A 26,505-nucleotide genomic window follows, 5' to 3' on the forward strand; every position below is an offset into this window, starting at 1 on the left:
TTGTGGGTTGCTCTCAGTTGGCTCAAAGAGCACGAGGGGGTTGGATCTGTCAACTGTAGAGGAGACTTTACACTTAACATACTTAACTTGACCAGCTGGGATTACTACATCATACAGGCCCACTTTTAGGACACTCTGGCTGACCATGTTATCACTGGTAAGCTTGGTCTGGATGAAGTTGACCAGTGCCGTCGCTGTGTCATCCTGGAGGTTCATTGCGCTGCGCAGGAGGCTCACAATGGTGGGTATAAGGTTTGTACTAGCATTTGGCCCCAGTATTAGCTGTTCAATTACATTGAAACCAATCAGGGGGCAGTCCATGGGCACACTGCTTGCTAAAAAGGGGACTTGTACAGTCAAGTTTGGGTCACTATTCTCTGGGAGACTCACCATCACGCCCACCCAGCCATCGTAGGGTAATGGCTGGCCATTAACACCAAGCACACTAAGAGCCTTATCTCCAATAAGTTCTGTCAGTGGCCGGAGTTTGTGGTCAGAGAGGTAGGTTTTTGCCCACTGGCGATCAATGAGACTCACTTGTGCACCTGTGTCCAATAAACAGTCCACTGCAAAGCTATGAATGTAACATTTGATTTTACATTTTTTTCCAACAAGCTGTGCCACTCTCTCACTTGTCCCTGTGTCTGCATTTTTCGTTGGAAGGGTCGCCCAACTACTTCTGACATGAGCAAACTCTTCTGAGCACATACCTCGTGATTTTGGGTCTGGCTGTCCACTGGTTCTGGGAGTATGTATATCAGCAGAAGGCCAACTAGAGCTTCTGTGTTGGCTTCGTTTGAGACATCCCACTGCCCTGTGACCTGTCTCCCCACAGATGGGCAGTAATGCGTTACTTGTAACGTGTTACTGTAATCTGATTACTTTTTTCAAGTAATGAGTAAAGTAAGGGATTACTATTGCAAAAACGGTAATTAGATTACCGTTAGTTTCCCGTAGGAACGCTGCGTTACTGCTTTACTAAAACCGTGATTTTTTGCGAGAATGTCTCACGACAGTGACGTAAGCGAGTGCGCTGTTAGTGACAACAGCTGTGTGCAGATCAACAATGGATCACATATCGATTGTGGGAGAGAGTATGAGCGTGCAGCGTTTAAAGCGTGGAAGTACTGACCTTATTTTGAGTTTGAACCCATAAAAAGTGACAAAAACATTAGCGTCCGTTGTGCGTGGGAAGAAAACTTCTTTTTACAGCGAAAAAACCCCCTAAACTTCCGAGCAAGCACAGAGTAGCTACGACGTAATGGGAAATTCACAGAGAAACTCGCGGATTCTTCAACTGACCGCGGCACACCTGCACCAGGGTAAACCTCCGCCTACCTTAGTCCTGCTTTACGGGTGAAAATAGAGCAACAAGACCGCTGAGTCTTTGACTTTATTTATTTTCCGCTGTGTTTTACTTGCATCTATTTGAAAGACTGAGTGTAAACACAAAAAATATTTTATTTTATGTGCTGGAATGTGCAGAAAATAGGTTTCAATGTTAAACTAATTTATTCAAGTCAGAATGTTGCATATAATTACATTTTTGCTTGATGCATAAAGTTAAAAGATTAAAACTGATAAAACAAGTTAAAAAAAGAGACCTTTCCATTTGATTACATTTTGTATGATGATTATGCAGAAAAAGTAGAATTGGGCTGAAAGATCTATCACTTTATCACCTCTTCAGGTTGTAAATCGGGTTTTTAAAAAGTAACTAAGTAACTAAGTAATTAATTACTTTTGAAAATAAGTAATCAGTAAAGTAACAGGATTACTTTTTTGGGGAAGTAATCAGTAATTAGTTACTGATTACTTTTTTCAAATAACTTGACCAACACTGCTCCCCACAGATAAAACAATGAGTGCATGAAGTGGCCCCGCTTTCAATACACTTGGGACAGCCGTACTGTTTTGCAGTTTGTCTGGGCTTCTGCTTTGGGTGTGCACACTGACAAGTGGGTTCACAAGCCTGACTGGCTGTGAGAGACTCCACCACTTTGGTCAGGGTTTCCACCTTTGCAGCCAGCTCTTCTATGACTTTATTCTTACTCTTAGATTTACAGTCAGTCATTTCAGTGTCTTTAGCCGGTTCAAGTTGAGCAGTATGAGCATGTGTTACCTTTTGTCGAGTGGAATATCCCAGCCTTCGCTGTCGCTCACTCTCTTCACTTGACACTTTGTTCACTTGCCTTATCAAGGCTTCATCTGACACACTGTAGTCTGATAGTAGTGGCTTGAGTTCATTACGAATATCACTATATTTTGGTAGAAGAACTTGATGAATGGTGCGTAGAAACACATTTTGGATCGTACGTGTCTCATACGCAACGTCCATGTTATCCTGCCTGGATGCAAACATGACTTTCTGCCTCAGTCCAATCATCCTGTAGAGGAACTATTGTGGAGTTTCATAGTCATGTTGCTTAGTGCTCAACAATTCCTGAAATAACTCACTCCCACCCTTCTCACTCAGGTGTGAACATAGTAAGCTGTTGAGTTCAATGAGGGTCAAGTCATCTTTACTGATCAACATGTCCTTAAACTGTCCAGGCTTGATAATACGGAGCACACCTTGAATGATCTCTCCCTCTGTGTGCTTCACCTTGAGCCCCTCCTCAATCTGCTTACACAGTCCATGGTAGCTAATGTCAGATGCAATGTCCCCAACCTGACCACCATATACTTTAAACTCCCTGCGTTGCAAAAATGGCAGGTCTGTTAGGGAAAACATGTGATCAGGCTTAGATTGTCGCATGCCTGTGGTGGAGAGGCTGTTTGTCACACTCTCAGCTCGAGGCTGGAGTGACTGTGTAATAGTGGGGGTGGGTGTGTCTTGTGTTGCGGATGTCACTTGTAAATCTGCTAACTTTTTACCAAGTGCCTCGTAGTTAGCCTTTAGCATTTCATACGTAAGTACTAGAGATGGCACGATACCACTTTTTTATGTCCGATACGATATCATAAATTTGGATATCTGCCGATACTGATATGAATCCGATATAGTGTTTTTTAATCAACAAAACTGTTTTTTTAAATATCTTGCTGCATTTTGTATAAGTTCATACTCAAGTTTAAAACAACAACTACACTAAAGCTATTCTGTTATACCTGTATGTTATAAACCCCCCCCCCACTCTCCACCTCATGATGCTTAATCGACGTAATCAACCTTAATTTGATGCAGTGTGGAAAAAAATGCACAGAAATAAATTATTTTTCAAGAAATATTAAATAGATTCAACATCTTTCTTCAGCAGAACTGCAGACTGCACAGATGGTACCTTCCCAAAGGAAAAAGTAGTATAGCTTACTAGGGTATATATATTAGACTTAATAGTTACTATATACAGTAATGGACTTCTATTCATTTTACATCAAATTAAAACTTTGGGTGTCAGATAATTATTTATTAAAAGCTAGACATTTTAAATGAGAATAAGAAAGAAAAGTATGTCTTTGTGCCCCCTTTTCCCTGTTAATGCCCTATCGGCCCCCCTGGCTAAACTTTGCTAGATCCGCCCCTGCACAGTTACAGCCGTCAGCTACGTAGAAAAAGATCCTGGAGTAGAAAGTAATATTAAATAAATTCTAACAACAGCTTATCAAGCTTAAACGTGCTGCTGTTGTTTATCCACTGGTTTCCTCTTTCTGGTGCAAAGTGGGCCAAAAACAAACAAGAGAGACAGAAAAGCCGATCAGCTGATCATTAAGCAGTTTCATGATTGAAGTAGCAGCAGGAGAGGCAGTCGCTTGTTAAGCTTAACGCAGGAATGCTTTACAAACATTCAGAGATGGACTTACACACTTGCTTTACTTCTCTCGGGGATAACTTTGTCGGAGATGAAATGCCGGGTTGCTAGCGAAGCTCCAAATGCTATCCAGACCACCGACAGGTCCCGCATGCCACAGCCGCTCTATCACGTGATGCATACTGCTCCGACGTGCTAACGTTCTGAGGTGAGTTACCGCATGTCGCAAGTTTTCTGAGCTGCTTTCGTGATATTTAATGGATCGGATTACATTTTTTATTTTTCTCCGATATCCGATCCAGTAATTTAGGTCAGTATCAGACCGATACCGATACGTAATATCGGATCGGTCCATCTCTAGTAAGTACATCACTCTGTTCAGGGTGCTTAAGTGTTGTGAGAGTAACAACATTTTCCTTTGAGACTACAAGGTGAGATACTTCAGCTGTACGACTATCAATGAGATGAATATCTTTCAACAACAGTAGGTGTGAAAACCCCTGATCCTCTAAGTCAAGCAATGTCTTACAGCGCAGATAAGCACAAACATAATCAAAACAACTTTCCTCATCACCACGTCGTACACTTGCGGGGTCCACATCAGGTACTGGTGTGATGTTTGTAGCAATCTGGAAGAGTTCCTCTGCTGTCAGTGCATTAAGACTCTTTCTGATCTGCCAAGCCAGTTCTTTTCTTTCACTGTCCTCCATTGTGTGTCCTTTGGCTAGCAACTCCTCACAGTGCAGTCAGCTCAACCACGCAGCCCGTCACCTCTCCAGCAGGGGTTCCCCTCCTCGACACAGTTCCCTCTGCTGCCTCAGTTGCACGTCTGCTGTTCCAACACGCCTGCCCTGTGATGGCTGTCTCTGGTTCGTTGATTAAAGAATCAGCAGTCACCCTCGTAGCATGCTGATCCCCAGCCGGGCCACCAAAATTATGTTACAGACCTTCGATGGGGTCTGTCTTTAAACTGTTTTTTTTTAACAGAAAAGCAGAGACAGGAGACATCAGTTGCGTTCGGTCTGCAGGCTCTTCCTCGTCTGAGGCCAAGACGCGTTGCAACGGCCTATCGCACTCACCCCTATCTCCCCCTTGTGGCAATGCCACGCAATTACATTGTCCATAACTCTAAATGAAAAGTGCAATACCACCATAAAATCAGGTCTTTTACATCAAAAACAATTCACAAAAAAATTACAATTGTGACCATACACTTGTGGGCGTCACACAGATGTAACATTAAGTGAGGACTTTTTAGTAGTGGTGTTTTCTGGGTGGGTGATTCCTCTCTCACTGCAAACGAGGTACCTTCTCACATATTTCCTGAACGTCTGGTCTCGCAGTCCATAAACGATGGGACTTATAAACCGTGGTATGATCTGGACAATGACAAAGGAAGCAAATCGTATGGGACTTTCCCGGTTTGGGAATAAAAAAAACAAGCTCTGTTCAAAAATGGGCCTCACATAATTCAGCATAAGTAGCAGCACCTGAAAACCATGAAGAAGAATAGTGTTTCTGGCTTTTTTGATGTCACCGGTTAGTCCCTTGGCTGCAAACATAATCCTAGCGTAGGTGTATATGAGTGTGAGCCAGACCACGACAAGACAAACAATGTGTGAAGCGTCCCTCTTGTTCAGGCTGTATGTGCTTCTGAACACAAAATCTCTAACGCATCTCACTTTAGAGTGAAAGAACTGCAGAGGCTCTGTAGCCAGGAGGATGAACAGGTCAGGGAGGATAGAGAGTGCACTGGCAGCCCAGATCAAACCAATCAGAATGTAGGTTTTCTTGACTGTACAGATCTGCCCGTGACGGAGAGGCATGCAGACGGCGATGTAACACTCGATTGACATGCCAGCCAGATTTAATGGGGAGTTGTGGGTGACGATGATGGAAATGATCAGCAGGATGATGCAGTAAGGCACGAAGAAGATGCGCAGGGCGTAACTGATGATGAGGAGAAGAGTTGACAGGAAAAGCCACATCATGTCATTGATCACCAGGTGGATGAAGAGAATGTAACGAGGGTTTGAATGTAAGATCTGTAGAGTAAAAACAGTGAATCCACACATGTGAGGGAAACAGGATTCCTTTTAAAGCAATTTGATGTTTCTGCAAATGGGCAAGAAAAGATTTTCACTACATGGTACTGAAAGCAGACTCTACGGTTAGCAATAACTGACACAAAGTATTACAATAAGGATTTTTAACTATTCGAACTACTTAATATTGATTTAATCACATTTTCCTGAAATTTTACACCTTTAAAGAAAGCTTCCATGTTTTTCAGAAGCAGATGATTTTTATTTTATTTCAATAATACGGAGTAAAAGACTAGATTTAAAGGCATGCTTTGATGCATAAAAATACACTATTTGCAGAGAAGCACACTGTATCAATATTTCCTAATGTCGTTTTTTACATAGAAAAATCTGAAAATGAATCACAGTGAGAGTGATAAACTACTCTTTTTTCATGTATCACTTAAGATTCAGAGCAAAACCAGCACACCAAAAACATGAACGCATAAATATATAATACAAAATACTACTATACATATGCAGTCAGGCAGCAAATACTGATCTTTATCCTTTTAAACAAAAAGAAGAACGAGCTTTGCCATTAGATTAAACTCAAAACAGGTAAAACTCTGCATCCGTTTCTTTAAGCAGAACAAAACAAAGTCAGAAAGGGTTTGCATTTAAGATCTGCCCTGTGCTGCAGTAATAATAATCACAATTTTTCATGATTTGTACAACAATGTACGAGTTTATACCTGATATTTTCTGAAGGTGTGGATCAGGGTGCCATTGATGTAATTAATGGTGATGCAGAGGGCTGCAGCTACTATGTAGTTGGTCAGGAGGGGATTCTCCTCATACGAGGTTGGAGTGGAAGAGAAATTGACTGAAGACAAATTCATGTCTGACACGACAAATCCTCCCAGTCTGAAATGACACACACACACACACACACACACACACACACACACACACACACACACAGAGAGAGAGAGAGAGAGATGGTGTTGGAGGTTACTGTGTGGCATTGAAAAGGCTCAAACATTCATGAGTAAAAGAGCTGTTACAGTACAGCGCATTGATCTGTGAAAGACACTCGATGTTTCAAACACAGCTTGAAACTTTATCAAATCACAACTGCTCACATGTTCTTTACTTTCTTTGTTAAAATCAAACCTCCACCAAACAAATCCAAGTGACTACAGGAAACTGCATTCATTACACTTCTTCACTTCAGTTCTAGCTGCAATAAAACTGCTAGGACAACACTTGTAATCTAAAAATCTAAAATTAAAACCCCAGAAAAAGTTAAAATTATATAACAAATATGGAAAACAGCAAAAAAGGATATCAAACAACAACACAGTAATTTATAGTCTGCAAAGTATTTCCAGTCCAGTAATGCAGTAACAGTACACACTAAATAAAGATTGTACTTACCCTCACAAACAACATGCTCTATTAGATTGTAGGGAGTGCAAGGAATTTATATAGATGCCAGTGTTTGCACGCTGGCTTCCTCCATCTCGCCAAGAGGTTTGGAGTTAGATTGGATAATCCCAAATGATGTTATATGCAGTGATTGGTTGTTTAGTCTGTTTGGTTGCATCATTATTTTGCATATTTGCCCACTTCTGGTGCACAAAAAGTTCCAGGATGAAGAAAAAAATTCAACACAGAAGAAAAAGCAAAAAACTGGAGCCACATTAAAAAATGAGTTGATCCCCACAGACTCTCACTTCAACTTCCTGAAAGGACAGTTTTACAGTCTGCTTTAAAAAAAGGTTTCATTCCTGGTGTGGAGTTTCTCCCTTTATAAACACGGTATGTTGGGTGATAATATTTTCTTTTTCTCCTGTTTAAAAAAAATCTTAACAGGCATGTCTGCTACTCGGAGTCATGAAACTGGACTTTGCATGTTTATGCCACTGGTGCAGTGTCACTGTGCAAATTGTTACTGATTTAACGTTATTAGATATTTTTGTGGTTTTGTACTCTCTTACCTGAATCCTCATGCCATGAGACAAATGTTTTCAAAAACATCATTTATTTATATAGCACTTTAAAAACACACCTGGTAGACCAAAGTGCTGTACAATACTAATATGCACATAGTAATAAAACCAGAAATAGCAATAAAAAAAAAAAGTCAGTTACCCACAGAGTTAAAAGCCAGGGAATAAAAATAGGTTTTTAATAAAGACTTAAAACTGGCACTGATGTAGCCTGTCTAATATGGAGAGGAAGGTTATTCCAAAGCATCGGCGCTGCAACAGAGAACGTTCGGTCTCCTCCAAGTTTCAGCCGTGACTTTGGGACCGAAAGCAGCAACTGCTCAGCTGACCGAAGGGAACGAGTGGGGACGTGGGGCTTCAACAAGTCAGACAAATAAACAGGTGCCAGACCATTTAGAGGTTTAAAAACCAATAAAAGGACTTTAAAACGGGTCCTAAATTCATAATTCGTTACCTCGAGGTGTTTTCAGTTTTGCTCATCATTGAGTGTTTTTTAGGTCTCAATGTCTTAAACTTATACTTTCTTTTAAATTCTTATTCATTTTGTTTCTTCCCCACATGCAGTGGGTTTTCAGGTGAAAGTAAAAAACTGGCAGTTCTTATGGGATTTGGGGAAAAAATAGACAAGACAAAATAATTTTGTACCTTGGTCTGGATGTCAGCTGATTTAGCCTTATCTAAACTTTTACAGGTTCCACTGATTACAGTAGGTGCGAGTTACGAGCTGAGCTGCTGGTTCCTTTGTTGCCTCTCTTTTTGTTTGGTTTTCATGTTGCTGAGTAACTTTTGTTTCAAGTCTTCTCAAGTGCTCAGATTGAGATTTTTGATAACTGTGAAGGTGTTTTTCTTTATCATGATGTCTTGTGTGGACGTAAAAACCTTTTTATATTTCAGATCATCATCATTATTATTATTATTATTATTATTATTATTATTATTATTATTATTATTATAAATATTATTTCTATTGTTATTATCAATAAATATTGTTATGCCTCCAGAAATACGTTCTTATGTGCTCTCTTTATCTTGTTATCGCAGCTTAGAGCGACTTGTGTATTTTCGTAACCATGACAACGTGAGAGCAGTGCACGCTGGGAGTCAGGAAGTAAATTTACCGTGTGGTTCTGGATATTGGTGTGTGGGCTCACGCAGTCGTTAGCTCCACCGTTACAGGTTTAATCCTTTTCCCTCCGCTAAGGTATAGTCTGTGAGTATAATTCATTTTGTACAATTAAGCGGTGAAGCGTTTTGAACTGTTGTCTGTTATTCGGTTAGCTTTATTGTGTCTCATATAAGCTGTGCGGCTAGGCTGTCAAGCTGTGATAATTAGCCAGATGCTTTGAGTTTATTGCATCTATAATACATTTCATATATTTCATTGTATTGTGTTTACAGTTTCACAAAAGTGCCCAGTAAAAAACTCCTGGAGTTCAACCGTCTGCGTCCTGGAGTTTTTCTTGGGAGTGTTTAAGCTGAATGGAAACTTAGCCCATTACAGTGAAAAGACTGCAACGCAGCTAACAGGGCATACGAGGATCGCCACCATACGGAGCTACCCTTTACCAAGAGATAAGCGGCTTCTACTACAGCCTTTGGAGAACTTCGCTACAGCCTTCCTCTCCCGATACCGGAGACCCAACGACACGCAATATCACAACGTAGCAATGCCGACAAAGGAAATGGAGATAACCAGTCAGAGTGTGTACGCTCAAGGAGCAGTCGCTCATCTAGTACATCGTCTGGCTCAAAAATCAGCATAGCCATCGCCATGGCAAAAGCGAAGGCCGAAGCCGCGCAAGCTAGAGCGGCACATTCAAAAAGGGAAATCGAGCTTAAAGTGGAGCAAGCACGTATTCAAGCCAGCCTTGATGCATTAATCGATGAAAAGGAAAGGGATGCCGCTGTTGCAGAGGCGAACTCCCTAGTAGCTGGTCTACAAGACATGGGTCTCGAAGTACGCAGCGAAGTTAACAGCCCGGTCTCCCAGTCTATCAAAGACCAGCGCGTGGCTGCCTTTATCTCCGAGCAGGCCAGCCTCTGCAACAAGGGTCTACCGGCTACAGAAGATAACCTTCCACCTGCTGGACCAGCCACCCACCCACATAACGCGGGTCAGACCCAAGCTGCCGCTTCTGCTGCTATTACGCCTCACCAAGCTCTTCAGGGCCCTTGGAAAAGCGATGCACCGTTACGACAGAGCTCTAAATCGCCCTTCTACCCCCCTCCAACCCCCCAACTTAGCGGAACACTTCTGCAGCAGAACCCTAAGCAGGATTTTACGTCTCCCGCGCACCAGCCCGTTCATGGGATGCCTTACAGAGGTGACCACGACCATTCTACAACCAATGGCCTCATCAGATATCTTGCTCGCAACCACTTGGTGACTTCAGGTCTCACCACATATGACGACCAGCCGATAAATTACTGGGCCTGGAAAACATCGTTCCAGAACGCCACCGCCAATCTAGACCTGTCTGCCGCAGAAGAACTCGACCTCCTAACCAAACACCTGGGAAAGGAGTCAGCAGAACAGGTAAGAAGAATTAAGGTGGTCAACATCAGGAATCCAACTACTGGACTGTGCTCGGCATGGGGGCGCCTCGACGAAGTATATGGCTCGCCAGAAGCCGTCGAACAAGCTCTGTTCAGCAAACTAGAAAGCTTTCCAAAGCTCACAACAAAGGATCCACGGAGGCTCCGGGATCTAGCCGACCTGTTGTCAGAGCTACAAGCCGCCAAGGAAGATGGCTACCTCGCAGGCATGTCATACTTGGATACCTCCAGAGGAATTAAGCCCATCATCGAGAAACTTCCATACAGCATACAAGAAAAGTGGCTATACCACGGGACGAGATACAAACAAGAACATTTCGTCAGCTTCCCACCTTTCTCCGTGTTGGTGAACTTTATCCGCACCGAGGCGAAAGCACGTACGGACCCAAGTTTCAACCTCTTCATGCCAAGCCCTCCAGCCGAGAGAAGGAATAAATGGGAGAGGCCCACGAAGACGTCCGTTCACACCCACAAGACACAGGTCTCAGGCACTGCCAAGTCTGAGTCTAAAGAAAGCAGGGAACGCATCGACCAGAATAAACACTGCACAAAAAGCCCCATCCTCTGAGGAAATGCAGAGGTTTCCGTGAGAAGAGCTTAGACGATCGCAAACAGCTTCTGAAAGAACACTACGTCTGCTTTCGCTGTTGCTCGTCAACAGAACATTTTGCAAAGAACTGCACAGCCGAGATAACATGTACTGAGTGTGGGAGCGCTGCTCACGCAACAGCTCTCCACCCCCACCCACCTACCTGGAAACCCAAGTCGTTCCCCTCCACCTCAGAGGATAGCGGGGAAGAGGACAAAGCGGATAACCAGGAGGTCAAGTCAACGTGCACACAGGTATGTGGGGAAGGTCTGAGTGCCAGAGCGTGTGCTAAGATCTGTCTCGTCAGGGTGTTCCCAAACGGACGCAGAGGGGAAGCCAAGAGAATGTACGCTATATTGGATGAGCAGAGTAATCGCTCTCTCGCGCGGTCAGAGTTCTTCGAAGCCTTCAAGATCTCTGGGCGCTCGTACTCATACACACTAAAGACCTGCACGGGACGTACGGAGACATCGGGGAGGAGAGCCAGCGGCTACACCGTAGAGCCATTGGGTGAGAAATTGAGTATTTCTCTGCCTACACTCCTCGAGTGCAACCAAATCCATAATGTCCGCGCGGAGATTCCCACCCCCGGTGCAACCTACCATCATGCCCACCTAAAATGCATCGCCGACAAGATACCACCTCCGGATCCAGACGCCAACATTCTTCTCTTACTGGGCAGAGATATCTTACGGGTCCACAAGGTCCGAGAGCAGATAAGTGCCCCAGGAGATGCCCCCTTCGCCCAAAGGCTCGACCTGGGGTGGGTCATTGTCAGGGATGTGTGCCTCGGAGGTGCTCACAGACCACTGGAGGTGAGAAGCTACAAAACAGCCGTTCTAGGGAATGGTCGTACAAGTCATCTCCAGCCATGTAACAACCAGATCAAAGTGACAGAGGTGTTTGAACAAGCACGTGACTATCAACATCATCCAGCGATAACCTCGACGATGCTAATTGGAGACAATTTGGGGCAAACTGTCTTCGCTCGCACTCCCAACGACCACAAACTTGCTCCATCCATGGAAGATCTAGAGTTTCTGAGAATAATGGAAGCCGAGTGTTGCCAGGACAGCTCCAACAGTTGGGTCGCACCTTTGCCGTTTAGGTCACCGAGACGGCGACTCCCCAACAACAGGAAACAGGCTCTCGAACGCCTCGTCTCACTTCGGCGCTCACTGGAAAAACGACCACGGATGAAAGCCGACTTCCTAGAGTTTATGGAGAAGATGCTCAAGAAGGCGCACGCAGAAGCTGCCCCTCCCCTGCAACCTGGTCAGGAGCGTTGGTACTTGCCCCTGTTCGGTGTATTGCTTGCGGCGGGCGGCTAAGGCAGCAGAGGCCGACTACGGCAGCGATGCCAGGAGATTCATCGACCGCGATTTCTATGTCGACGATGCCTTAAAGTCCTTCAGCACAGAAGAAGAAGGCATCGCAGTTCTCCAACGAGCACAGAAGATGCTTGCGGCTTCCAACCTCAGGCTGCACAAGGTTGCATCAAATCGCTCTGCGGTCATCAGAGCATTCCCCCCCCAGGATCACTCTCAGGATTTCAACGGCCTAGATCTCTTCATTGATGATCTGCCTATCCAGCGTAGCCTGGGACTGTTCTGGAACATGCGCACGGACACCTTCACGTTCCAGATCGAGATCGATCAGAAGCCGTTCACCCGCAGAGGGGTACTCTCGACTGTGAACAGCCTATACGACCCCCTAGGGTTCCTCGCACCTATCACAGTTGACGGAAAACGGATACTCAGAGAACTCACCTTGCAAGCGGAGGATTGGGACGCACCCCTTCCCAAAGACATGGAGGTCGAGTGGATTAGTTGGAAACAGTCTCTCCAAGACCTGGAGGGGCTCCAAATACCACGCCCGTATACGTCCCTCTCCACCACAGGTGCCCTAAGGAGGGAACTCTGTGTCTTCGCCGATGCATCGGTCAAAGCAATAGCAGCCGTAGCCTACATCAGGGTAACTAGCAACCAGGGACAGACCGAGATTGGCTTTGTCTTTGGGAAGGCAAAGTTGGCTCCCCAACCTGGCTTAACTATCCCTAGACTTGAACTTTGCGCTGCCGTGCTCGCTGTCGAGATCGCCGAGATGATAGTTGCAGAGATGGACACAACGTTTGACAACATCACCTACTACACAGATAGCAAAGTTGTACTGGGGTACATCTACAACCGGTCAAGGAGATTTTATGTTTATGTACACAACAGGGTCCAACGAATCCTACAGTCACCTTGTCCCGGCCAGTGGAAGTACGTCCCAACGCATCTCAACCCAGCTGACGTTGGGTCAAGAACTGTAGCATCAGCCCTGCTCAGCAGCACACCATGGCTCAAAGGACCAGCCTTTCTCTGCGACGCATCAGGGCATCCATCCGAGCTTCAAGAGACGTACAATCTTGTCGACCCCGACATTGACGCCGAAGTGCGTCCACAGGTGACGACGAAACTCACCCATGTTGCCAAAGGTGTGGTACGCCCTCAACGCTTTGAACGCTTCTCCAAGTTCAGCGCACTCCGTGCAGCCATCGCACATTTGATCCACGTAGCTAGCTCCTTCGCTCGCTCGACGCAGAGTGAATGTCGAGGTTGGCACATTTGTCGTCCTACAGAAGAGGAGTTGCTGAGAGCCGAAGTGTGCATTGTAAAGAGTGTCCAGGGTGAGTGCTACACAGAAGAGCTCAAGTGCATCAACTCGGGAATCAACATACCATCTTCTAGCAGCTTGTGGAGATTGCACCCCATTATGGACCAGGATTGAATACTTAGGGTAGGAGGTCGGATCGAGCAGTCAGGCTTAGGCATGAACGAGACTCATCCCATCATCATTCCCGGCCGGCATCACCTCGCCACTCTGCTCGTGTCCTACTATCACGAAGCAGTAAAACACCAAGGGAGACATTTTACTGAGGGTGCCATTCGGGCTGCAGGGTTTTGGCTCGTGGGAGCCAAACGCTGTATCAGCAGTCTGCTTTACAGATGCATCATTTGTAGGAAACTGAGAGGGAAGACCGAACATCAACAGATGGCAGCCCTGCCGGTAGAACGGCTACAAGTAGCACCTCCCTTCACCTACGTAGGTGTCGATGTCTTTGGACCATGGGACGTCGTTTCACGCCGCACAAGAGGAGGAGTCTCGAACTCCAAGCGATGGGCGGTGATGTTCTCGTGTATGTGTTCCAGGGCAGTGCACATTGAGGTGATCGAAGCCATGAGTGCTAGCAGCTTTATTAACGCCTTGAGGAGCAGATACGCTCGGACTGCGGAACTAACTTCGTCGGCGCCTCCCGTGAGCTGGGGATGGACAAGGAAGGCCCAGGGTTTGACAGGGTGGAGAAGTACCTCAGCAAACAGAGCTGCACCTGGGTGTTTAACCCACCCCATGCATCTCATATGGGCGGCGCATGGGAGAGGATGATCGGCATCGCCCGCCGTATCCTGGACTGCATGCTGCTCGAACAGAGAAAGTCTCACCTGACACACGAGGTTCTGACCACGCTTATGGCCGAGGTAGCTGCAATTATGAACGCAAGGCCGATTATCCCAGTGTCATCCGACCCGGAGTTGCCCTGCATCCTCACACCGGCAATGCTCCTCACTTTTAAAACAGGTTCCACGCCCCCTTTGCCGTCAGGCAAGTTCAAGGAAGCAGATCTTTTCAGAGAGGAGTGGAAACAAGTTCAGGGCTTAGCAGACATGTTTTGGAACAGATGGAGGCGTGAATATCTCAAAACACTGCAACTTCGGCACAAGTGGCAAGGGAAACAGCCGAATCTTCAAGAAGGGGACGTAGTTCTCTTAAAGGATAATCAGGCAGAGAGAAATGAGTGGCCCATGGGCATCATCACTAAAACCTTTCCAGGGAAGGACGGATTGGTCCGGAGAGTCGAAGTGGAGGTCGTCAAGGATGGAAATAGAAGAGGATTCTCTCGTCCCATTACAGAAGTAGTAATGCTTCTTTCTCCAAAGTCCGATTCCGCCAATTGATGTGGGCTCTTTAAAGATCCCAAGCGGGGAGTGTTATGCCTCCAGAAATACGTTCTTATGTGCTCTCTTTATCTTGTTATCGCAGCTTAGAGCGACTTGTGTATTTTCGTAACCATGACAACGTGAGAGCAGTGCACGCTGGGAGTCAGGAAGTAAATTTACCGTGTGGTTCTGGATATTGGTGTTTGGGCTCACGCAGTCGTTAGCTCCACCGTTACAGGTTTAATCCTTTTCCCTCTGCTAAGGCATAGTCTGTGAGTATAATTCATTTTGTACAATTAAGCGGTGAAGCGTTTTGAACTGTTGTCTGTTATTCGGTTAGCTTTATTGTGTCTCATATAAGCTGTGCGGCTAGGCTGTCAAGCTGTGATAATTAGCCAGATGCTTTGAGTTTATTGCATCTATAATACATTTCATATATTTCATTGTATTGTGTTTACAGTTTCACAAAAGTGCCCAGTAAAAAACTCCTGGAGTTCAACCGTCTGCGTCCTGGAGTTTTTCTTGGGAGTGTTTAAGCTGAATGGAAACTTAGCCCATTACAAATATGTTTTGGTGGCATAAAAAACCAAAACGTGTTACAAAATGCGTTACTATCAAAACATTTCCCGACCTCAGGATAAGTGTGCATTTGACATACCTGTAGGAAAAATTTGATCTGCCTTCACTCTTCAGAACAAAGCACATAAAGAGCCTGCAAGGCTTTATTTGGTTAGGACATAAATGAGCGTCATTTGAACATGAATGATGATCAGAAATGGTTGGTTGGTTTTAGTTTACTGTAATTGGCAGTTTAGAAACATACAAACATATTTCTGGCAAAAAACACAAATTTCAAAAGAAGATGTGCTACACCTAAAGCTGTTTCTGTTTCGGTGGATCCAGAAGAAAACAATAATTAGATGAAGAAAGACTGATGAACCTCAGTCTTTAAAACAGAATAAAGCTAGTGATGTTGTTTTGGTGTTAATTATCAGAGTCAGACTTTGGTGTATAACGCTGGTATCTTTTCAAGTACTTTCTCAATGTCTTGTCCTGTATGCCATAAACTGACGAGTCGAGCCAGAATGTGAACGAGCACCGAGATTGTGTAGCGAACAGTCAGCACTCATTTTGGGAACAACCTTGTCAAACCACTTAGTATCAAATCACAAATCAGCACCGTTGTTTACAGTGCACTCAGTTTCTCATCCACTCATCTTCTTTAGTTTTTTTTAATTCACTGTGTTTATGCACTATTTACCTTCCCACTGTTGCCAGATTGCTTGCTCATAGGGGGTCATCTGATTGTTGGGGTTTTCCCTGTTTTTGCTGTATTGTAGGGTCTATACCAGGGGTCCCCAATCCCAGTCCATGAGGGCCGGTGTCCCTGCAGGTTTTAGATGTGTCCTTGATCCACCACAGCTGATTTAAATGGTTAAATTACCTCTTCAACATTTCTTGAAGTTCTCCAGAGGCCTGGTAATGAACTAATCATTTGATTCAGGTGTGTTGACCCAGTGTGAGATCTGAAACCTGCAGGACACGGCCCTCGAGGCCTGGAGTTGCCCACCCCTGCTGTAAAGGGACCAGTCATGTATAATCCCCCAACAAAGGCCAAGTCTGAAGCATGAATGCTCTTTGTCACAGTTTCTTAAAAATATATGAATCAGTCACAGCAATTTTCATTATCCTTAATTTTTAAGATAAAAAGGCCAAGAAGAAGAGAAGAAAATGAAGCATATTCTGACCTAAGAGGACTTTATTTATTATTTATTACCAAAGCATGATGCACAGTAAACCCCAAACTAACCTCTGATCATTGAAGGCTGGTGGTGAGTATTTTCTGCTTTACTTTTAGTGTTTTCATTGCACATTAACATGGAATTTATAAAAATGTTTCATAATTTCTTGACTAATCCCAGTGGATATTTTCTTTTCATTGAATAATTATAAGCCCCCCCCCCCCCCCCCCCCCCCGGAAAAAAGAAATATGCTTTATAAAATCAAGCAATAGTATTTATTTATTTATTTGCAGCATAAAAAACACAAATTAAGTTAATAATAAAGTTTTATACTGTTGCAGATGTAACATTAAGTGAGGCCTTTTTAGTAGTGGTGTTTTCTGGGTGGGCGATTCCTCTCTCACGGCAAACGAGGTACCTTCTCACATATTTCCTGAACGTCTGGTCTCGCAGTCCATAAACGATGGGACTTATAAACCGTGGTATGATCTGGACAATGACAAAGGCAGCAAATCGTATTTGACTTTCCCGGTTTGGGAATAAAAAAAACAAGCTCCGTTCAAAAATGTTCCTCAGATAATTCAGCATAAGTAGCAGCACCTGAAAACCATGAAGAAGAATAGTGTTTCTGGCTTTTTTGATGTCACCGGTTAGTCCCTTGGCTGCAAATATAATCCTAGCGTAGGTGTATATGAGTGTGAGCCAGACCACGACAAGACAAACAATGTGTGAAGCGTCCCTCTTGTTCTGGCTGTATGTGCTTCTGAACACGAAATCTCTAATGCATCTCACTTTAGAGTGAAAGAACTGCAGAGGCTCTGTAGCCAGGAGGATGAACAGGTCAGGGAGGATAGAGAGTGCACTGGCAGCCCAGATCAAACCAATCAGAATGTAGGTTTTCTTGACTGTACAGATCTGCCCGTGACGGAGAGGCATGCAGACGGCGATGTAACACTCGATTGCCATGCCAGCCAGATTTAATGGGGAGTTGTGGGAGACGATGATGGAAATGATCAGCAGGATGATGCAGTAAGGCACGAAGAAGATGCGCAGGGCGTAACTGATGATGAGGAGAAGAGTTGACAGGAAAAGCCACATCATGTCATTGATCACCAGGTGGATGAAGAGAATGTAACGAGGGTTTGAATGTAAGATCTGTAGAGTAAAAACAGTGAATCCACACATGTGAGGGAAACAGGATTCCTTTTAAAGCAATTTGATGTTTCTGCAAATGGGCAAGAAAAGATTTTCACTCCATGGTACTGAAAGCAGACTCTACGGTTAGCAATAACTGACACAAAGTATTACAATAAGGATTTTTAACTATTCGAACTACTTAATATTGATTTAATCACATTTTCCTGAAATTTTACACCTTTAAAGAAAGCTTCCATGTTTTCCAGAAGCAGATGATTTTTATTTTATTTCAATAATTCGGAGTAAAAGACTAGATTTAAAGGCATGCCTTGATGCATAAAAATACACTATTTGCAGAGAAGCACACTGTATCAATATTTCCTAATGTCGTTTTTTACATAGAAAAATCTGAAAATGAATCACAGTGAGAGTGATAAACTACTCTTTTTTCATGATTTGTACAACAATGTACGAGTTTATACCTGATATTTTCTGAAGGTGTGGATCAGGGTGCCATTGATGTAATTAATGGTGATGCAGAGGGCTGCAGCTACTATGTAGTTGGTCAGGAAGGGATTCTCCTCATACGAGGTTAGAGTGGAAGAGAAATTGACTGAAGACAAATTCATGTCTGACATGACAAATCCTCCCAGTCTGAAATGACACACACACACACACACACACACACACACACACACACACACACACACACACACACACACACACACACAGATGGTGTTGGAGGTTACTGTGTGGCATTGAAAAGGTTCAAACATTCATGAGTAAAAGAGCTGTTACAGTACAGCGCATTGATCTGTGAAAGACACTCGATGTTTCAAACACAGCTTGAAACTTTATCAAATCACAACTGCTCACATTCACATGTTCTTTACTTTCTTTGTTAAAATCAAACCTCCACCAAACAAGTTACTACAGGAAACTGCATTCATTACACGTCTTCACTTTAGTGTTTGCTGCAATAAAACTGCCAAGACAACACTTGTAATCTAAAAATCTAAAATTAAAACCCCAGAAAAAGTTAAAATTATATAACAAATATGGAAAATAGCAAAAAAGGATATCAAACAACAACACAGTAATTTATAGTCTGCAAAGTATTTCCAGTCCAGTAATGCAGTAACAGTACACACTAAATAAAGATTGTACTTACCCTCACAAACAACATGCTCTATTAGATTGTAGGGAGTGCAAGGAATTTATATAGATGCCAGTGTTTGCACGCCGGCTTCCTCCATCTCGCCAAGAGGTTTGGAGTTAGATTGGATAATCCCAAATGATGTTATATGCAGTGATTGGTTGTTTAGTCTGTTTGGTTGCATCATTATTTTGCATATTTGCCCACTTCTGGTGCACAAAAAGTTCCAGGATGAAGAAAAAAATTCAACACAGAAGAAAAAACAAAAAACTGGAGCCACATCAAAAATGAGTTGATCCCCACAGACTCTCACTTCAACTTCCTGAAAGGACAGTTTTACAGTCTGCTTTAAAAAAAGGTTTCATTCCTGGTGTGGAGTTTCTCCCTTTATAAACACGGTATGTTGGGTGACAATATTTTCTTTTTCTCCTGTTTAAAAAAAAAAATCTTAACAGGCATGTCTGCTAATCAGAGTCATTAAACTGGACTTTGCATGTTTATGCCACTGGTGCAGTGTCACTGTGCAAATTGTTACTGATTTAACGTTATTAGATATATTTGTGGTTTTGTACTCTTTTACCTGAATCCTCATGCCATGAGACAAATGTTTTCAAAAACATCATCATCATCATTTATTTATATAGCACTTTAAAAACACACCTGGTAGACCAAAGTGCTGTACAATACTAATATGCACATAGTAATAAAACCAGAAATAGCAATAAAAAAAATTAAAAAAGTCAGTTACCCACAGAGTTAAAAGCCAGGGAATAAAAATAGGTTTTTTAAATAAAGACTTAAAACTGGCACTGATGTAGCCTGTCTAACATGGAGAGGAAGGTTATTCCAAAGCTTCGGCGCTGCAACAGAGAACGTTCGGTCTCCTCCAAGTTTCAGCCGTGACTTTGGGACTGAAAGCAGCAACTGCTCAGCTGACCGAAGGGAACGAGTGGGGACGTGGGGCTTCAACAAGTCAGACAAATAAACAGGTGCCAGACCATTTAGAGGTTTAAAAACCAATAAAAGGACTTTAAAACGGGTCCTAAATTCATAATTCGTCACCTATTCGTCATCTTCTTTTATTTTTTTTAATTCACTGTGTTTATGCACTATTTACCTTCCCACTGTTGCCAGATTGCTTGCTCATAGGGGGTCATCTGATTGTTGGGGTTTTCCCTGTTTTTGCTGTATTGTAGGGTCTATACCAGGGGTCCCCAATTCCAGTCCATGAGGGCCAGTGTCCCTGCAGGTTTTAGATGTGTCCTTGATGCACCACAGCTGATTTAAATGGATAAATTACCTTCTCGACACGTCTTGAAGTTCTCCAGAGGCCTGGTAATGAACTAATCATGTGATTCAGGTGTGTTGACCCTGGGTGAGATCTAAAACCTGCAGGGACACCGGCCCTTGTGGACTGGGATTGGGGACCCCTGGTCTATACCTTAAAACATAGAGCCCCTTGAGACAATTGGAGATTATGGATCGGAATTTCAGGAGCAGGACCACGCCTCCAAACACGCTCCTTCTGGCTTTCATCTGTATAGGTTCTCCCAGTTCTGCAAGCTATCATTCTCGTTTACATGCACCTCCCTCCCTTCCTCCCCTTTTCAATTCTGTAACTACTTCACTTCTATTTAGTACATGGTGATCTGCCAGGGCTGGGATTTAGGTTGGTTAGATGCTGAAAGACCACGTCTTTCATGTGAACATGGAGGGGAAACTCTTGGTATGTTGAACTCTCTTTATATGTTTGTGAAAGTTCTCAGTCATCCAGGTCATCATAGTTTAAGGAGCTTAAAAAGAAAAGTGTCTGGATCTTTAAGTCGTTCACACACATGGACCAGAACCTACTCTTTGACTTCCACTCCCCTCTGGAACACAAACTTGGAGTAATCAGGACTGTTCCCTCTGGGACTGTGGCAGAAGGGAAAAAGGAAGAACACACACATGTAGGGAAAGCCCATCTATGTCCACCGTGAATGACTATTCTTGAAAAGAGGTGTGCCTTCCGACACCAACTCTCTGCCATCTATAATCCAATTTTGAGAATGGCCCAAATGCCTTAATGCCCACTCACATCCTGGGCCATTTGATCTCAGTAAGTCACTCGATAGGGTGGGGCTATGTTTCACAATGGGTTCACCTGAAACCTTGGCTGATTGTGACCCACACATGTTTTCAAACCTAGGCTCTTGGGATTTGGCAGAGGATCAATAGGGGGTTCAGGACCCTCTTAAGGAAACTCCCAATAGCCCTTAAAAATCTGGGCCTCTGGGATTGCTCTTAGAACTGAATACACTTCTTGGATGAAACGTCTTCAAGAAACTTACAGAAGTCCGGATGCTTTTCTTTCCAAGCTCCTTAAACTGTCTTTGTAGTCCAGGCCCAGGATGGACTATGGCAAAGACATAAATAATGAGGATCATTTGTACATGAATAATGAAAAATGGTTGGTTTTTGTTTTAAAAAGCCTCATCTACAAAAGACTGAAGATGGTTTTAGAAGAAGATGGCTTTAGTTGATCTCTAATAAGAAACAACACATTTACATAAGTACTATGACTCTGACAAGAAATAAAGCAGACTACAGATCATGCACTTCTCAAGAAAAGAATGTAATAGCACATTAAGGTAGGTGTCATCAGCATCGATCAACATGCTGCTATTTTTATGAGCACCACACTAATGCTGAAGAACTTTCCATTCTGTAAACCTTAGTGTTTTTACCTTAATGCATTAAGTCATTTAAAAATATCACCTGGAATGTATTAGTTAATTAAAGAGAAACTCTTAAACTCAGAAGAATGTATTTTGGATCTTATTTTATCAAGGAAAAATCACTGCATTCAACTCGTTTAAATATAGATAATATGATAAATAACTGCACATAAGAAATGTCAGGAAAGACTCTGAAATAAAGTTTTACCATTTTTTAAGTCACCAAATATTGGCTTGAAAAATCCTGGCTGGGCTCTACTGACATCTTCTGGTGGGCACTTCTGACTGTTTTAGAGCTCTTGGGTTCCTTCACATTGCTCCTAAAAATGTATATATTTAAAATATTTTTCTGTATTATTTAGTTATACTTACTCTTTTTGCATTGGTTCTTTTGGTAATATCTACTTCTTATGTTGATGGCTTTTGTTTTGCCTTTTTGTGCAACATTTTCTTCCATCTTTATTAACTTTGCTTTCATTTTGTCCAGTTTTATTTCCGTCCATATTTTCAGCTCTCTGGTTGAATTCTGCAGTTTTTGTCTTTCCGAACACTAAAGTGTCTTATAAAATCGTGTCTTATAAAATTGCCATATAGTGAAAGTTACTGTTCGACACATTCAATGTGACATTAGATTAGAAAGATATGCAAACAAAAAAGGACAACAGAATAAGATAAACAAAGACTACTCAATCTCAGTATTTTAAATTAAAAGCGCTGTTGGCATTGTTTTTAACTTTTGTTAACATTAGCATTTGGTGAGTAGAACAGATATTTTCTCAGATATCTTCTGAATGCCTTGTCTCGTATCCCATAAACAAGTGGACTAACAAGTCGAGGCAGAACGTGAACGAATACTGAGATTGTGTAGCGAATAGTCAGGACACCTTTTGGGAACAACTTTGTCAAACCATTCAGCAGCAAATCATACACGTAGGTGAGCATGCACAGCAGCAGCTGGAAGCCGTGCAGCAGTACAGTGTTTCTTGCTTTCCTGGCGTTTGCAGCAGCTGCCTGTGCAGCGAAAAGGATTCTGAAATATGTGTAGACAAGGGTGAGCCAAACAATAACCAGAAATACAATGTTGGATATAGTTCGCTTCTTTTCTAATTCAGGAAGTCTGAAAACAGTTTCTCTAAGGCAGAAAACTCTTGAATGAAAGAAATCTCTGGATTCTGTGGCCAGGATGGTGAATAAATCTGGCAGAATTGTAAGTGAACTTAGCATCCATATCACTGTGATCACAACGGTTACATTTTTGACTGTACAGATCTGTGAGTGCTGGAGAGGGAAGCATATGGCAACATGACACTCTACTGCCATCACAGCAAGGGTCAGTGGAGTGTTCAGGCTACAAATTATGGAAATCAACAATAAAATGATGCAAAATGGAACAGGAAGAGTGAAAATGATGTAGCTGAGGACTTGAAGGAGGGTGAATATTATGAGCAGCAGGATATCAATGATTACCAGATGAATGTACAGGATGTAACGAGGATTTGTGTTGAAAACCTGAAGAGAAGGACAGGATAGTTTAGACTTATAGGTACATTACAGATGATCACCTGAGAATATGCATGAAATAAATCACATTATACGATGTCCCACATACATCCCAAACATATTGAATTATACAAAATGAATATCAGGAATGAATAAAATACAGACCTCATGTTTTTTGAATGTGTGCACCAAGCTGCTGTTGATGTAGATGATGGAGACAGAGAGACCCACGGTAATCAGATTCTTGATGATGGCTGTGCTTAAGGAGTCCTGATACACCGCTGTTGTCGAATTCATACCAGCATTTGAACGGTTCTTGAGACGTCTGAAAAGTTTTCTAAAAACTGGACACTTTATTCATCAGCATTTCAGGTTCATATAACATAAAACATTAATATAGGAAAGCTTCAATACTGAAGGCTGTTTATCTTGGAAACATTATTCTCAATAAGAAAAATAGCAAATAGAAGCCAGAAGAGTAAATAAATATACATATATGTATTCATTATATGCTTTTTTTTTCTTGTAAGCCCAATCATAATGGTAATGATGATGATCCTTCTGTTATATGTTTAATTTTTATGCACAATGTCATTTTTTAACCTACCAATCTGTTGCCAAGGAAAGAAAAACAGCAAACAGTAAAACAACGGTTCGTAAGGCACACATATTATTTATACTGTAACACTTGATAACATTTAAAAAAACATCAAGTGAACACAATGATGAAAAAGATCGTTATTATGTGATATCGTTTTATCTCTTTACACACAAACAATTTAAGAACAGGCACTCACCTGGTTATGATCTCATACCACACAGGTCTGGTAAGTCAGGTAGATTGTCACTTCTAATATAGAGTACTGGTATTAGTCAGGTAATAGTGAAGGGGTCTGGTTGTGTGTGTGCATGTGCACGTGGTTTCATGAGAGCCTTCAGAGTGCGTGTGCCTTAGCTCATTACGTTTCATAAGTCCTGATGCTTACACGCAGTACTGAACAAACCAATTTAGATGAATGAAATCTTAAATAAAATTCTACTACAGCTCTTTACAATCCACTTCTTTTGCCAGATACTTTTTTTTCAGTTGTGACTGATGACCTAAGGAGGGTATAATGAAAGCGAACCTGAACTTTCAATCGTTTTCATGGCATGAGAGACAAACTTTCAACAACACCATGGTGGTTGCTGGTTTACTTGTGGTTCCTGGAGTATTTTAACCTCCACAGCATGCATTTTTAATTTCTCTTTGATATTTGGGCTGATTGGGGCCGGAGAAATGTAAAAACAAAGAATTACCAGCTTTATTTTTTTTTTTACCTTATTTTTGTTTTTAAGAAAAAATCTGAGCCACATCTGAGGATATTCGTTTAAAATTTTGATAGAACAGTAGCAGTATAATGTCCTGTATATCAGGCCCTTGCAGAGCAAAATTGAGTATTTTGGTCTAAATAACCCAAAATGTGATGTCCACATATGTGGACGGAGGTAAAAAGTAGAATGGGAGGCAGAGCCTTCAGCTTTCAGGCCCCTCTTCTGTGGAACCAGCTTCCAGTTGGGATTCAGTAGACAGAGACCCACTCCTGACGTTATTCATCAGCATGTCACTTCTCAGGGAATATATAACAGAGAAAACTTTAATACTGACATTGTTTGTCCTCTCATAAATATTATTATCACAAAACAATCTATGGCTTTTAAATCAATTTACAAATATAATTTTGATAATATGTTTATTACATAGTTTTGTCTTACATTGTAATGCCTACCATAAACTAGTTTTCTCATTTTCTGGTGATTGATGATGACCATTATTTTAAATGCATCACACTTCTTATGGACCATGTCCATCCATCCTCTCATCCTATTCAGGGTCATGGGGCGTTGGAGCCTATCCCAGCTGTCTTCAGGGCAGGGCACACCCTGAACAGGCCACCAGTCTGTTACAGGACTAACACGCAGAGACAGACAACACTCACATTAGTGCAAAAGGTTGCCCTATTTCCAATTTCGAATCAATTAACACTAAAACAGGGACACACAGGGAAAACATGAAAACTCCACACAGATGTTAGAACTGAACTCAGGACTTTCTTGCTGTGAGGTAACAATGCTAACCACTAAACTACCATGCTGCCATGTGCTGCCACCATATCATTTTTTTAAACTTACTCATTTATCGGCATAGGGGAAAACAAAGGGAGAAAAATGGTACACCATAGACTAAACACTAAATTGAAGCTGCTAATTTAACCTTGGTCTTCAGTTGTTATTTTCAACATGTCTGCTATCGCCCTGTAGCCCTCACCTCAGTAGTGATGAAGTGTTTTGAACACCTGGTCAGAGACTTCATCATTTCTTCACTACCAGACACACTGGACCCACTACAGTTCGCTTACCGTCCAAATCGTTCCACAGACGATGCCATCTCTCATCTCCTCCACACATCACTCACTCACTTGGACATTAGAAGGGGGAATTATGTTAAAATGCTCTTCATAGACTACAGCTCTGCATTTAACACCATAATTCCCTCCACACTCACCACCAAGCTGGAGCTTCTGGGACTCAGCTCATCTATGTGTCAGTGGATCTCCAACTTCCTAACTGGCAGACCACAGGCAGTAAGGATGGGCGGACATGTCTCAGCCTCCACCACTCTCAGCACTGGAGCCCCCCAGGGGTGTGTTCTGAGCCCCCTGCTGTACTCTTTGTACACATATGACTGTGTGGCCACTACCAGCTCCACCACCATCATCAAGTTTGCTGACGACACCGTCGTGGTGGGCCTGATCTCTGATAACAACGAGACGGCCTACCTGAAGGAGATTAGGAATCTGGAGAACTGGTGCCAGAGGAACAACCTCCTTCTAAACGTCAGTAAGACAAAGGAGCTGATAGTGGACTTCAGCACTAAGCAGGAGAGGAACTACCAGACCCCCGTCATCAACGAGTGCCCAGTGGAGAGAGTGGACAGCTTCAAATACCTCGGAGTTCACATCACGCAGGACCTGTCATGGTCCTGTCACATCAACTCCGTGGTGAAAAAGGCCCGTCAGCGTCTCTACCACCTCAGACGCTTGAGAGACTTCCAACTGCCCTCCAAGGTGCTCAGGAACTTTTACTCGTGCACCATAGAGAGCATCCTGACGGGAAACATCTTAACCTGGTTCGGGAACAGCACCATGCAGGACAGACGAGCTCTACAGAGGGTTGTGCGGTCAGCTGAGCGCACCATCCGCTCCGAGCTCCCTGACCTGCACTCAATCTACAGCAGGCGGTGCTGGACCAAGGCCAGGAAGATCGTGAAGGACCTCAGCCATCCCAACAACAGACT

At 42.9% G+C, this 26,505-nt stretch overlaps 2 protein-coding genes across 2 annotated transcripts; both read right to left on the bottom strand.

The window, feature by feature from the left end:
- Positions 1 to 16,985: 16,985 nt before the first annotated feature.
- LOC146575078 (odorant receptor 131-2-like) lies at positions 16,986 to 18,424 on the bottom strand. Its single transcript, XM_085275683.1, has 2 exons — positions 18,278 to 18,424; positions 16,986 to 17,813 (listed from the first exon to the last, which is right to left on the bottom strand). Exons 1-2 carry the CDS (start codon positions 18,422 to 18,424, stop codon positions 16,986 to 16,988), a joined length of 975 nt encoding a protein of 324 aa, XP_085131809.1.
- Positions 18,425 to 22,397: 3,973 nt separating this feature from the next.
- Positions 22,398 to 23,465, bottom strand: LOC146575079 (odorant receptor 131-2-like). Its single transcript, XM_085275684.1, has 2 exons — positions 23,334 to 23,465; positions 22,398 to 23,177 (listed from the first exon to the last, which is right to left on the bottom strand). Exons 1-2 carry the CDS (start codon positions 23,463 to 23,465, stop codon positions 22,398 to 22,400), a joined length of 912 nt encoding a protein of 303 aa, XP_085131810.1.
- Positions 23,466 to 26,505: the final 3,040 nt, after the last annotated feature.

Source organism: Mchenga conophoros, linkage group LG5 (assembly GCF_057382185.1).
Source record: "Mchenga conophoros isolate Kocher_MC1m ecotype Shallow Benthic linkage group LG5, M_conophoros_male_GT1.1, whole genome shotgun sequence".
Classification (NCBI taxonomy): Eukaryota; Metazoa; Chordata; class Actinopteri; order Cichliformes; family Cichlidae; genus Mchenga; species Mchenga conophoros.

Excerpts from the sequence above, each read along its gene's own strand:
- LOC146575079 (XM_085275684.1), bottom strand. The coding sequence starts at position 23,465 with ATGAATTCGACAACAGCGGTGTATCAGGACTCCTTAAGCACAGCCATC. Across the intron at positions 23,178-23,333 it reads ACACATTCAAAAAACATGAG|GTTTTCAACACAAATCCTCG; the intron begins GTCTGTATTTTA and ends CCTTCTCTTCAG.
- LOC146575078 (XM_085275683.1), bottom strand. The coding sequence starts at position 18,424 with ATGAATTTGTCTTCAGTCAATTTCTCTTCCACTCTAACCTCGTATGAG. Across the intron at positions 17,814-18,277 it reads ACACCTTCAGAAAATATCAG|ATCTTACATTCAAACCCTCG; the intron begins GTATAAACTCGT and ends TTTACTCTACAG.